The 14,130-nt window shown below is 45.0% G+C and overlaps 1 protein-coding gene across 1 annotated transcript in view; it reads right to left on the reverse strand.

Annotated features, from left to right (window-relative positions):
• Positions 1-8,329: 8,329 nt before the first annotated feature.
• The window catches only part of EBPL (EBP like), a 30,720-nt gene continuing 24,919 nt past the window's right edge, over positions 8,330-14,130 (reverse strand). Inside the window, exons 3-4 of the mRNA XM_007960415.3 lie at positions 10,659-10,797; positions 8,330-8,810 (exon numbers count right to left, since the gene is read on the reverse strand). Of these exons, the coding sequence (XP_007958606.1) occupies positions 8,570-8,810; positions 10,659-10,797 (380 nt within the window). The 3' untranslated portion in view covers positions 8,330-8,569. The remainder of the gene's footprint in view (positions 8,811-10,658; positions 10,798-14,130) is intronic.

Below are 14,130 nucleotides of genomic sequence, written 5' to 3' on the forward strand. Positions count from 1 at the left end.
AGTCACTGGAGGGGGTCCTGGGGAAAGGGTGGTGGCCCCTGTGCAGCGACAGCCATCTGTTTTATTATATAGAATAAGATCATCTCATCAAAACCACAGCTCAGCCGCCCAACTTCTGTCCTACTACTCTAGGGCCACCAGATGTCAGTGTTACAGGGCGCATGGCTATTGGTGGTCAGATGTCAGGTCAGGGACTGAATTTATGGAGAAACTGTTCAAACCAGGGGTGCTCAGGGGCAAACCCATGAAATCCGTTTCCTGCTTCCAGTTCTTACAAATTATATCCTCCCCCCAGGGACTGAAATCAGTCTGACTCCAAAAAGGTAACCACGAAATGCTAAAGATCTGTTCACCTTCACTCTCAGCACAATACCATGTATCTAGAAATGAGAGGCAAAGGCAGAATTTCTAAGTTACTTATTATTAAAATGCATCATCAACAAACACACCATAGCGGGGAACACGAAGCAATGTGTTGTAGTGTAGTGTTGCTCAAATGTGGAAAAGCAGGGAGCCCTGAGAGTCTCCTTTGTTTTGGTTACCTCTCTAGAAAAAGCACTGCATTGTGAGTAACTTGGTCCAAGCAGTGAAAAATACAAACAGGACCATTCATAGACAAAAAAGCAAAGAATAAAATTCAGTGGTTACTCAAGTATAATGAATAGACCCAAGTGATCAGAAATGTGTTTATGCTGATTTTTTTTGAGCATTAAAAAATCCACAAAATTTGGGAGGCCAAGGTGGATGGATTGCTTGAGCCTAGGAGTTTGAGACCAGCTGACACAACATAGTGAGACCCCATCTCTACAAAAAATTTAAAAATTAGCCAGGTATGGTGGCATATGTCTCAACTGCTCAGGAGGTTGTGGTGGGAGGATCCCTTGAGCCTAGGATTGAGGCTGCAGTGAGCTGTGATTGCACTACTGCCCTTCAGCCTGGGCAACATAGTGAGATCCTGTCTCAAAAAAAAAAAAAAAAGCTCTGTGGCCTTGGGGAGGTAATCTGACCCATGTGCCTCAGTTTCTTTGTCTATAAACTGGACCTCGCCAAAGCCCCTTTAAGTAATGTAAGATTCTAGGATTCTAAGTGTTCCTGTGGAGTTGGGAAGGTGAATATACAAAAATTCCAATGGAATGCCACCCAGGGCCACTTTAGTAACATAGACAAAGACTGAGAATTCAGAGTGCCTTCCTCCTAACTCCTCGGGGACCCAGGGAAGGCTTCTGGAAGACAAGGGATTACACCCCTACGACCTAAGGCTGTAGCATGATCAAAATACTTGATCTCTTTTTAAGAGCTGGGAGGTGGCCAGGCAGATATTTTAAGATGTCAACTTGATCTGTATCATTATCAGCATCTAAGGAAACATTTTGTTTCCAAAAACAAATGATCACTGCTATCTATCAGTCTCTGTAAGCACATGAAATTCTCAAGAATGGGGCCTTTTCCGTCATACTTTTCACAGCTGGTTTTGTGTGTACACGTAGAACTGCTGCTTCCTGAACGATAAGTTTAGGGCAAGGAAGAGAAAGGGGAAGAAGGAAGGGGGAGTTAAAATCTTTCTTCAGGAGTCTCACCAGAATGTTAATAAATGCACAGAAAAAGGTTTGAAAAATAGAAACAGTGGCCAGGAGCAGTGGCTCACACCTGTCATCCCAGCACTTTGGGAGGCCTATTGCATGAACCCAGGGGTTTGAGACCAGGTTAGGCAACATAATGAAGCCCTGTCTATATAAAAAAATACAAAAATTAGCCCGGTTTGGTGGTGCTTGCCTGTCGTCCCAGGTACTTGGGAGGCTGAGGTGGGAGGGTCGTTTGAGCCCAGGAGGTAGAGGTGGCAGTGAGCTGATACCACGCCACTGTACTCCAACCTGGGTGACAGAGTGAGACCCTGTCTCAAAAAAAAAAAAAAGAAAAAGAAAAAAAAAAAGAAACTAATTTTGTAACAGGTAACTGTGCTTCTCTCTGATGGTACTGGAGGTAATCATTTTTATTTTTGGCTTATCTGAATTTTTCATTTTTCAGCAATGAACATGTCAATTTGAGTAATAATTTTTTTAATGCAAATACATGCAGGAAGGGTAATACATCAAATCATTATCAGTTACTAACTCCTTGATGTTAGTGAATGGGTGTGATTTTTTTCCTACAGTGATAAGAAGTGGATTTTGTTAGGTCTGGGGTCTGGAGATCTCAAGGTGGTACTTGAGGCAGTAGAAAAGGAAGAGAGAAGGCGGAGAGCCCTCAAAAAGGAAGTGGGTGGAGAAGGTTGGCTCACACCTTAGGCCAGCCAGCTGCTGCCTATAACCTTGAGGGCATTTATTTATTTTTATTTTAAAAAGTATTTATTTTTAGTTTTTGTAGCAATGGGGTCCCACTGTGTTGCCCAGGCTGGTCTTGAACTTCCAGCCTCATGTGATCCTCCTGCCTTGGCCTCCCAAAGTGCTGGGATAATAGGTGTGAACCACTGCTCCTGGCCAGAAGGCATTTAATAAAAATTAAGGATAGCAACAGTTAACCTTTTCTCATGCAAGGCTTTGCTCAATTATTCTCTTTATAAATAACTTCTCTTTAGAGTCAAACTCAAGAGTTCACAACAAACAAGAAAAAGAGCACATGGATTTTAATAATTTTAAAATAATGAAGAACAAAGGATTCTTCTCCAAACTTTTTCATTTTGATTTCCATCAAAACTTTCTTTGAGAAGGTTTTATTTTACCATTTCCATACTGGAATCTATAGACTTTTCTTGAAGCTCCAGTATAAATACTTCAGGAGTTATAGAGCTCACATAATTAAATACAAGCAAACATCATCATTTAAACACTTTTAAATAGATTATGCCAACTTTTGCCCCAATATTATCTAGAAAGAGTTTGCAAAGGAAATTCACAGTATAAACAACACTGGGGAGGTATCTTAGTCCATTTTGTGCTGCTGTAACAGAAAACCTGAGTCTGGATAATTTATAATACACAGATTTATCTGGCTCATGGTTCTCAAGGTTGGGAAGTTCAAGATTGAGGGACTGCGTCTGGTGAGGGAGTTCTTGCTGTGTCATCTCATGGCAGAAGGGTGCAAAGGCAAAAGGGCACAAGCACGTGAGACAGAGAGAGACAGACTGAAAGAGAGACAGAAAGAGGGTGCCAAACTCATCCTTTTATCAGGCAGTCGCTCTGCTGTGATAACTAACCCACTCAGCAATAATGGCATTAATCCATTCCTGAGAGCACAGCCCTCATGACCGAATCACCTCTTAAAGGTCCTACCTCTCAACATTGTTGCACTAGGGATTAAGTGTCCAATACATCCTTTTTGGGAGACACATCCAAAGAGGGATGGATTCTTTGCACAAATCACTCCCTACAATAGAAGCTATTCATAACCCATTGTGAATCATTTTATATATTCATTAAAGCATGCCTTCTATGGCTGGCTCCCAGGCAACCAATGTGATGGGGAGAGGATAGAAGGTAACAGAGTAACAGATCTCTAAAGCTCGCAAGCAAAATGTAGACTTTTCAAATAAATTCTGCCAGGTGCAGTGGCTCATGCCTGTAATTCCAGCACTTTGGGAGGCCAAGGCGGGAGGACTGCCAGAGCCCACAAGTTTGAGACCAGCCTGGGCAACATAATGAGACCCCATCGCCGCCAAAAAAAAAAAAAAAAGCCAGGCATGGTGGCTGTGCCTGTGGTTCCAGGTACCTGGGAAGCTGAAGTGGGAGGGTTGCTTGAGCCTGGGAAGTCAAAGCTGCAGTGAGTTGGGATTGTGCCACTGCACTCCAGCCTGGGGTGACAGAGAGAGGCTGTCTCTGTCTCAAAAGAAAAAAAAAAGAAAGAAAATACATTCCAACTGTTTATCAAGTAGTTAGAGATATTGAGGCTTGAAGAGGGAAGCAATATTGAAGCAGTGCCTTGTTCATTGAATCTAAGATGCTGTCAAGCGTAAGATGTACTGTACTTTGGAAAGAAAAAACTGGCAGGGTGTGGTGGCTCACACCTGTAATCGCACACTTTGGGAGGCTGAGGCAAGCAGATTGCTTGAGCCCAGAAGTTCAAGACCAGCCTGGGCAACATGGCAAAACCCCGTCTCTTCAAAACAAACAAAAACCCAAAATTACAAAAATTAGCTGGGCGTGGTGGTGCACACCTGTGGTCCCAGCAACTCTGGAGGCTGAGGAGGGAGGATCACTTGAGCCTGGGAGGCAGAGGTTGCAGTAAGTCAAGATCAGGCCACTGCACTCCAGTGAACCAAGATCAGGTCACTGCACTCCAGCCTGGGCAACAGAGCAAGACCCTGTCTCAAAAGAAAAAACAAAACAAAAAACCACTGCCAACTAAATTATGACACATAAACTGTAAAATGCATCCTAACTTTTAAAATGTTAAAATGTGGGGGAAAGTATACCATCTTGGATCAATGAACTAGAGCATTCCCTCAGTCTGCTTGCTCCCACCTGCCTGTGTCAGGGCGTGACAGGATTCTACTCACAGTGCCTGTGGCTCCTTAACTGCCACACGGGGACACCAACCCTCCTCCCAGCTCACTTCATGGTGAAGTCATTTAGATGTCCTTACTTGGCAGTAGAGTGGATCTGTACTCCAAGTTCCTGTCAGAGTATAATCCCCATTTCTCTCCCATTCGATACTCAGCAAAAACTCAATGGAGAGAAATCATGCTTGCAGTACTGCCGGCAGGATTGGCAGCCCATCCATTTTGCTCCACTCTGTTTACCCTTGGATTGAGCCAGATCAGCAGAGAGCAAAGCCCTGGAACCATGCTGGGTAATCCCTCATGGGAAGGCCCGCGCAGACGCTCCTGCTGGTGCGCTGTCCGCCCACGCCAGGGAGGCCGTTAGAAGCAGCCCGAGGTGTCCTGAATTTGCTGTCATGAAGATGAGGACCGCTGGAGACATTTTTCACGTCTTCATACCAGAAATTAAAAAAAATAAACTTTAAGAAATGGAGGATATGATCACTACGCGTTACATACAGGCAGCAAATTTTCTCATGTATCCCATAAATGTGAACAAATTAAATAACTGTGAAGGTATTTTTTTTTTTTTTTTTTTTTTTTTTGAGACGGAGTCTTGCTGTATCGCCCAGGCTGGAGTGCAGTGGCCGGATCTCAGCTCACTGCAAGCTCCGCCTCCCGGGTTTTTACGCCATTCTCCTGCCTCAGCCTCCCGAGTAGCCGGGACTACAGGCGCCCGCCACCTCGCCCGGCTAGTTTTTTGTATTTTTTAGTAGAGACGGGGTTTCACCGTGTTAGCCAGGATGGTCTCGAACTCCTGACCTCGTGATCCACCCGTCTCGGCCTCCCAAAGTGCTGGGATTACAGGCTTGAGCCACCGCGCCCGGCCGAAGGTATTTTTCTTAATGCAGTTGTTATAATCATAAAAAGTTGTGCATGGATGATGTATTAGTTCACTGTTACATTGCTACAAATGACTACCTGCGACTGGGTAATTTATAAACAAATAACTACCCGAGACTGGGTAATTTATAAGAAAAGAGGTTTGTTTTAATTGGCTTAGGGTTCTGCAGGCTGTATAGGAGGCATGGCTGGGAGAAGCCTCAGGAAACTTACAATCATGGTGGAAGGCAAGGTGAAGCCGGTACTTCCTACATGGCCTCAGCAAAAAAGAGTGAGCAAAGGGGATGGTGCTACACACTTTACAACATATCTCGTGAGAGCTCTATCATGGGACAGCACTGGGGGATGCTGCTAAACCATGAGAAACCACCCTCATGATCTAATCGCCTCCCACCAGGCCCCTCCTCCAACACTGGGAATTACAATTCAACATGGTATCTGGGTGGTGACACAGAACCGTGTCAGGTGATATAAAATTCACTTCCTCATCAAGGTTTCTGACTATGGTTAAAACACATCAGCCTGAGTTCAGCCCATGGGGAAGAAAAAAATAACTACTGATAATGAACCAGAAAATCTGACTGAATAAATTACCAAATAAAATGATATTATGAACAAAAATAAAGTACACCCTGAGCAACATAGTGAGACCTTGTTTCTATCAAAAATTTAAATTAGCTGGGCTTGGTGGCACATGCCTATAGTTCCAGCTGCTTGAGAGGTTGAGGTGGGAGGTTCGCTTGAGCCTGAGAGGTTGAGACTGCAGTGAGCCATGATCTCACCACTGCACTCCAGTGATAGAGCAAGACCCTGTCTCAATATAAATAAATAAGTATAACATATATACAGAAAAGTACACAATTTATAAATGTACAGCCAAATGAATTATCATGAATTATAACTACCCCAAATGAAAAAAACAGGACATTACCAGAAGCCCCTATGACTTCTCCCAGCACTGTACCCATTTTGTCCCCAAAGGCAATTTCCATCCTGATTTCTTGATTTTTCATTTTTAAAATTTTTGGTTTTATAGAGACAAGGTCTCACTATATTGCCCAGGCTGGCCTCGAATTCCTGGACTCAAACAATCCTCCCTCCTCACCCTCCCAAAGTGCTGGGATTACAAGTGTGAGCCATTGTGCCTGGCCATCCTCATTTCTAACACCATCGATTCATTTTATGTGTTTTTCAATTTTACATCAATAGAATCACAGAATATGTATTCTTTTGGTGGCTCCTTTTGCTCCTCATTATGCCTGCAAAATTTCTCCAGGTTATTATGAGTAGCAGAAGGTTGTTCATTTTCTTTCAAGACAGGGTCTTGCTCAGTCGCCCCAGCTGGAGTGCAGTGGAGTAATCACGGGTCACTGCAGCCTTGACTTCCCAGGCTCAGGCAATCCTCCCCACTCAACCTCCTGAGTAGCTGGGACAACTGCCTGAGTAGCCACCAAACCTAGCTAATTTTTTTCATTTGTGGAGTGAGGGTCTCACTATGTTGCTCAAGGTTAGTCTTGAACTCCTGTGCTCAAGTGATCCTCCCGTCTCGGCCTCCCAAAGCACTGGGATTATAGGCATGAGCCATCATGCCCAGCTGGTTGTTGGGCATGCTGTACAGTAATCCATTTATGTATATATAACTTACTCATTTAGATTGTTTCCAGTTTGGGATTATTATGAATAATGCTGCCATTTTGGTGTATATATTAAGCATTTCTGTGAGGTACATACCTAGGAGTCAAATTGCTGGGTTATAGGATATAGACGGTTGGCTAAGCTCTGAGGATGACTACGGGATGACCACAGAATGGACCACCCCCAAGGGCAGCACTACCAATGAGGCCACCACTGGGGCCACTCAGCCCACAGACCTTTTATTCCTGCTGCTCCAGCCTTGACTGCCTCTTGACCCCCAGGGAGTTGGACACTTTGTATACTAATGCCAAACTCTCACATTTCCATGACCTTACTTGTCTGCACAAAACAGAAAAGAGAGAGAGAGAGTGGGGGTGGTGGGGAGAAAGAGAGAGGGAGGGAAAAAGACAGGAGAGAGAGAGACAGAGAGAGAAAGAGAGAGAAAGGAAACAGTAGAAAGTGGCCTCTGTATTTTCACCCTCCAAATCTCTCAAGTACTTCTGAAAGGTAAAACCAATCTGGCATCTGGGACCAGGGCCTGCAGCCTCTGCAGGGTAGGAAGCCAACCTAGGAGAGTGGAACACAGACTGAGCTATCAGAGCTACAGCATCTGCCACAACATAACCAAGGGCCTGGTCTATGTGCTGGGCAAGGCAGAGATCAGATCTGTGAGCTTGAGTCCAGTAAGAAAGGCAAACGCTGAACAAGTTAATGTAAGTACCTGCTCCCCAGCCACCACAGAACTGCTAATTCATCTCCCAGACAAGTGTTTTCTGAAACACAATGTAATCACACATCCCTCTTGGTGCTGAGGGTAAGTGCCAAATTGGTGCTTTCCTTCTCTCAATTCTGTAGAAGGTTAGGGCATGCATTTTGCATATTTATGTCATGTTCATCTTATTATTTCTCACTCTCACTTTCCCTGTGTTCCTATTTCCTGATTTACTTTTCATTATAATGTATTATGTATTTCTGCAAGGCATCTTCAATCTTCCTCCTTGAAAAAGGACAGATATAAATCAATCCTCTATCTGCGTGGGCCCCCAGTGCTTACCCATTTACTCAGGAGGAGTCAGCTCACTCACCAGCTCCTATCTTCATGTTTTGTTGGGTTCACAAATTTTAAATAGTATAAATATAAAAACAGAAGCTTTCAATTCATTTCTGGTTTCACATTGGTAATCAAAAAAGACTAGTGAGAAGATTAAAAGATGATGCAAGAACATGTCCTTTGGAATAAAAAATTAATATAACACTATAGTATTCTACAATAACTGGTTTTACTAATGTGGAACAATTAATATGAGCCATAAAATGTATAATTAAACATTTTATTATTACAAATTCAAATCTGTTCTCTTTTCCCTATATCACTATTTAATTGAACAACAACACAACGAAAACTGGTCGCCTTAAAACCAATTTGAAAAAGGTTGTTCAGGAGCACCAATACAAAATCGAAGTGTAGACTGGAATGTGTCACATTGTGGCCAAACAAAAAGATTTGATTCATTTTGGCTCATAAAGTTAGATAATGGTGTTTATGGTTTTGAAAGTTCACTGCAACTTTTTCACTGAACTGGTTTCTTTCTGATGCATTTTCTTGAGTTCTACCCACGACTGCCACAGTAGCAGTCCTGGGATCAGAACCCACACACCGTTAAAAAAAAACAGGTAAACCCAACAGTAGAGCCAGTTGCTGGTGTTGAGGTTGGGGCTTCTGGTGAGCCACTCTGGGAGGAAGGTCATCCAGCAGCCATACAACTCGCACACACACAGGGTGATCTGCAGGAAATGCCTGTTGGAGAGAAAGAAGCCCGGATGAACCACCAGCTTGGCACAGTTTGGCATCAGAGTCATGATATCTTGTCTGTAATGGCAGCATCAACAGTCTTTGCTATGAAAACCTCCCTAAGTTGGGCCTCAGGTGTTGGGTGGTGCTATTTTGATGGGGGCAAGTCAATCTAATTAATGAAGGCTCATTCTTTCCTTAGGGGAGCAACACTGCCCTTTCTAAATTATTCTCAGAGTTAAGTAAGGACCCTCAGGGATCCTGACCCATTCTTAGGGAAATTTAGTGAGATGACACCTGACTTAGCACAGAGAGGCCTGACTGTGAATCTCACCAAGAGCCATTATAAAAGGGGAGAGTGAGTAATAACCCCTTCCTCCAACAGTGTAGCGCAGACTAGGTGAGATAGAGGATAAAGAGCCAAGCACTGGGCAAGTAAGTGCTCAATAATGCAAATATTACAAACGTTTGAAATAATAAACACATGGGCACATGTAGTAAGTTTGCAACCATAGTCATGGAGTGAAAAATATGTCAAGGTACCAAGGAAAACTTTAATTTTTATTGCCAACTATCTCTCTAAAACTGGATGGGGAAGGAAGCTTTAAATAAGACTTCTTCATTACAAGATGGTGGAAAATTGAATGCAGCTGTGCCTACTTGACATTGTTTTAGGGATTCATCTCAGGATAGCAATCTATTCACCCCAGGCCACTTTGTCCCTAAGGAAAGAAAAGGAAGGGAGGAGAGTTTATAGTCTCTCAGAGTCTGATAGGATGGATACTTTTTAAATCTTTCTTCTTTTTTTTTTTTTGACACAGAGTCTCACTCTGTCACCCAGGTTGGAGTGCAGTGGAACCAACACGGCTCACTGCAACCTCCACCTCCCAGGTTCAAGCAATTCTCCTGCCTCAGCCTCCTGAGTAGCTGGGGCTACAGGCGCCCACCACCATGCTAATTTCTGTATTTTGAGTAGAGACGGGGTTTCACCATGTTGGCCAGGCTGGTCTCGAACTTCTGATCTTGTGATCCACCTGCCTCGGCCTCCCAAAGTGCTGGGATTATAGGCGTGAGCCACTGCACCCGGCCTCTCTGCACTCTGCCCACCCCATACCCTTCACAATCTGCTTCTGAGAAGATTTCTTATTTATCTTGCAAGTCTGACTCCGAATTATGTAAACTAATTTACTTTTTGTCAAGTGGGATAGGAGTTTTCTTAAATGATTTGGGGGGAAAAGGATGGACGTATTACCATTTTATTCTCCAAAGTATTGGTGGCAAATCATCCAAGAGTGTTAGCACCGTTCTTGCCTCTACAGAGTCTAGGTTGTTATTAGAATAATATTTCTCATATTTTTGATTCGGAAAAGTCTGAAATGATCCTAGTAGCACCATCACACTTATCTTACATCAAATAATTTTCATTTCTATTCTGGTTTTTTTTTTTGGAGACAGGGTCTTACTATGTCACCCAGGTTGGAGTGCAGTGGCGTGATCATGGCTTCCTGCAGCCTTGACCTCCCAGGCTCAAGTGATTCTCCCACCTCTGCCTCCTAAGTATCTGGGACTACAGGCACATGCCACCATGCCTAATTTTTAAATTTTTTATTCCCTGTAGAGACAGGGTCTCACTGTGTTGCCTAGGCTGGTCTCAAACTCCTGAGATCAGGTGATCCTCCCGCCTCAGCCTCTCAAAGTGCTGCGATTACAGGCGTAAGCCACTGTGCCAGGCCTCTATTCTTCTATCTTTTATCTAACAAATACATGTGGTCACAACCTACTCCAAAGGTCACCTACGTGTTGGGACACATAATGTTTCCCCTCCTTCCAGCAGGACGGAAGAAGGGCACCTACCGGTAATGTTTTTCTTTGACTATGGCATAAATGAGGAACAATGCCAGAGACCCATCCAGCGCGACAGTCAGAATTTCCACAGACACAATGGTTGGATCGAAATAAACCCATCTTGCATCAGCTTTGCCATATTCTTTCCCTAAAGACAAAATCCACGTTGTTACTCAAATGGCAACAGTTTTTATGACAGTCCATGGAAATGACCTTTCTTTCCTTTAAGGTGGAGATAAAATGAGTTATCGCCACTCTCTCTGTGTTCTTCACGATGCCTTAGCGGAAGGCAGGAGAAGCCCTGGGACCAAAATGCATTCACCACCTGACACAAGCACTAAGAACAGCAGCCGGTTACAGGTGTCCAATCATTCAGTTTCCAGCATGCTTTCACATACGCGCCCTCCTCAGCCCCCCCCTCTTCAACGTAAGTAGCAGAATTTTAAAAGAATTCAACATGGTCAGATTTTGCAAAGACAATCTCCAGTCATGATCTTGGTAAATACATTGTAATTCCTTACTTCAAAATTTCCATATAAATTCTGTAAGTATAATGGAGATGTGGGAAATTTGCTATGAAGGACATGTTTATAAAAGACACGTTTATGGCCAGGTATGGTGGCTCACGCCTGTAATCCCAGCACTTTGGGAGGCCGAGGCGGGCAGATCACAAGGTCAGGAGATCAAGACCATCCTGACTAACACGGTGAAACCCTGTCTCTCCTAAAAATACAAAAAATTAGCCGGGCGTGGTGGCGGGTGCCTGTAGTCCCAGCTACTCCGGAGGCTGAGACAGGAGAATAGCGTGAAACCAGGAGGCGGAGCTTGCAGTGAGCCGAGATCATGCCACTGCACTCCAGCCTGGGCAACAGAGCGAGACTCCGTCTCAAAACAAAACAAAACAGAAAAAACCATGTTTGTTGGCCAGGCACGGTGGCTCACACCTGTAATCCCAGCACTTTGGGAGACCAAGGTGGGTGGATCACTTGAGGTCAGGAGTTTGGGACCAGCCCACCCAACGTGGTGAAACCCTGTCTCCACTAATAATACAAAATTTAGCTGGGCGTGGTGGCACATGCCAGTAATCTCAGCTACTTGGGAGGCTGAGGCAAGAGAATCACTAGAACCTGGGAGGCGGAGGTTGCAGTGAGCTGAGATCGCACCACTGCATTCCAGCCTGGGCAACAAGAGCTAGACCCTGTCTCAAAACAACACATTTATTAATAACAGAAGAGAAACTAGGTGCTGAAGGGACAGCGGGCAGCGGGGGGAGGAGAGAGCCCGGACTGCAGAATGAATCAGAGTGGGCAGAGGGGGTCTCCGCCCACAGGGACAGGGGACTCACAATGGCCCTCACACAGTCTCAGCTGTGCTGCTTGGGGAGCCAGTGTGCTCTTAGAGATCCATCCAGACCCATTATCAGAATGGTTTCTTCTTGGGATCACTATGACTCAGAGTCTTTTTAGGGCTGGAATGATGGCCAGGTATTGTAGAGGCCATTAAAAATTATTTAATTATTTTCTTAATGTGTAAAAGTAATACATGCTGGTCCTAAGACCTCAAATGACTACAGTGAAAAAAATGGAAGTGATGACCTCGTCTCCCCCTTTAATACTATCTCGCATTATCCAGAAGAGGCGTGATGGCCACAGAGGAGCCCATGATCTGCTACTGAGCAGCACACAGCTCTTGTCTCATAAAGGTCAGAGGAAGGATCCCTCGGGGCCTGGGACAAAGGTTTCTAACGAAAGGCTGTCCTAAGAGAAAGGACAGTAAGAGGATTAGCTATTTAATGGAATAACACACAAGGCACGTGCTGAGGGGATGTTCTGTGAGAGGCCACCGAGAGTCAGCAACCTGTCCTTAGCCAACTGTCTGGAGTCTCCTGTGCCCTTCAATAACTAACTGGAAAACACTGTCATATTGAAACGTTTCTCCCCTAAATTTAAATATACATACAAAAGGTGAAATATACCAGTTAGTATTTTAGCACTTAAATCTAATAAAATATCACTTAAGTAAAATGTCAGTTCTTCAGGAATAAAAAGAGGTATTGACCAAGTCTTTTTTTTTTTTTTTTGAAAAGGAGTCTCACTGTTGTCTCGCCAGGAGTGCAATGGCACGATCTTGGCTCACTGCAATCTCCGCCTCCCAGGTTCAAGTGATCCTCCAGCCTCAGCCTCCCAAGTAGCTGGGACTACAGGAACCCACCACCACACCCAGCTAATACTGATTGACCGAGACGGAGTCTCACTCTGTCACCCAGGCTAGAGTGCAATGGTCAGATCTCAGCTCGCTGCAACCTCCACCTCCTGCGTTCAAGTGATTCTCCTGCCTCAGCCTCCCAGTAGCTAGGATTACAGGCACATGCTACCACGCCTGGCTAATTTTGTATTTTCAATAGAGATGGGGTTTCACCATGTTGGTCAGGCTGGTCTCAAACTCCCGACCTCAGGTGATCTACCTGCCTTGGCCTCCCAAAATGCTGGGATTACAGGCCTGAGCCACTGCACCTGGCCTAATTTTTGTATTTTTAGTAGACAGGGTTTCACAATGTTGGCCAGGCTGGTCTCACACTCCTAACCTCAAGTGATCCATCCGTCTCGGCCTCCCAAAATGCTGGGATTACAAGCGTGGGCCACCGTGCCCAGCCTTCAACAAGTCTTTTTTTTTAGCATTTGGAAGTGCTGTGGTAGGCCCCAAGAATGCAGCTGCAAGTAGGACCAAATGTCGGCCCTTAGCGGCCCACATTTTAGTGAGGCTGAAAACCAGGCAGTGGTGGCTAGAGAATACGAGGGCAGGGAAGAAGTGGCACTGAAGCCAGACTACGAACATCAGGGAAGACTTCCTGGAGGAGGTGTTTTGATCACTGCCTCTCTTCCCTGTTGGTGAGGGATGGACTTCTGCCTGAGGGCCATGGTGATGGCTGAACACACAACACCCGACACTGGGCAGATGAGATGGAGGAGGTTTATTAGTCACATACACTCATGGCCTGGGGAAGGAGGACATCTCGCCATGCAGGGCCACATAGGGGTTGTACCTGGGAACAGTGATCGGGCAGGGCCCACAGAGGCAGGCTTTGCAGTAACAAGAGGAGGGGGTGGGTTGAGCCCTGGTTCCCGAGAAAGGATGTGATTGGCTTGTTTGGATAATTCTATGGGCAGACTGGTGGGAACTGAAACCTGCTACTGAGGGGACAAGCAGGCACTGCGCCTGCTCCCCTTGACAGGGGGAGCTATCTGGTTAGGGAACCTTATATGTGGAAGCAGAGTGGGGAGGGAGACTTGCCGTTTGGTCATTTGAGGCCCCCCCTGGATCTCACCAGATATCAAAACAGACATAATACTGAATCCTGGCCAGGCAGGATGGCTCACACCTGTAATCCCAGCATTCTGAGAGGCCGAGGCAGGTGGATCACTTGAGGTCAGGAGTTTGAGACCAGCTTGGCTAACATGGTGAAACCCTGTCTCTATTAAAA

This window comes from Chlorocebus sabaeus, chromosome 3 (assembly GCF_047675955.1).
Source record: "Chlorocebus sabaeus isolate Y175 chromosome 3, mChlSab1.0.hap1, whole genome shotgun sequence".
Taxonomy (NCBI): domain Eukaryota; kingdom Metazoa; phylum Chordata; class Mammalia; order Primates; family Cercopithecidae; genus Chlorocebus; species Chlorocebus sabaeus.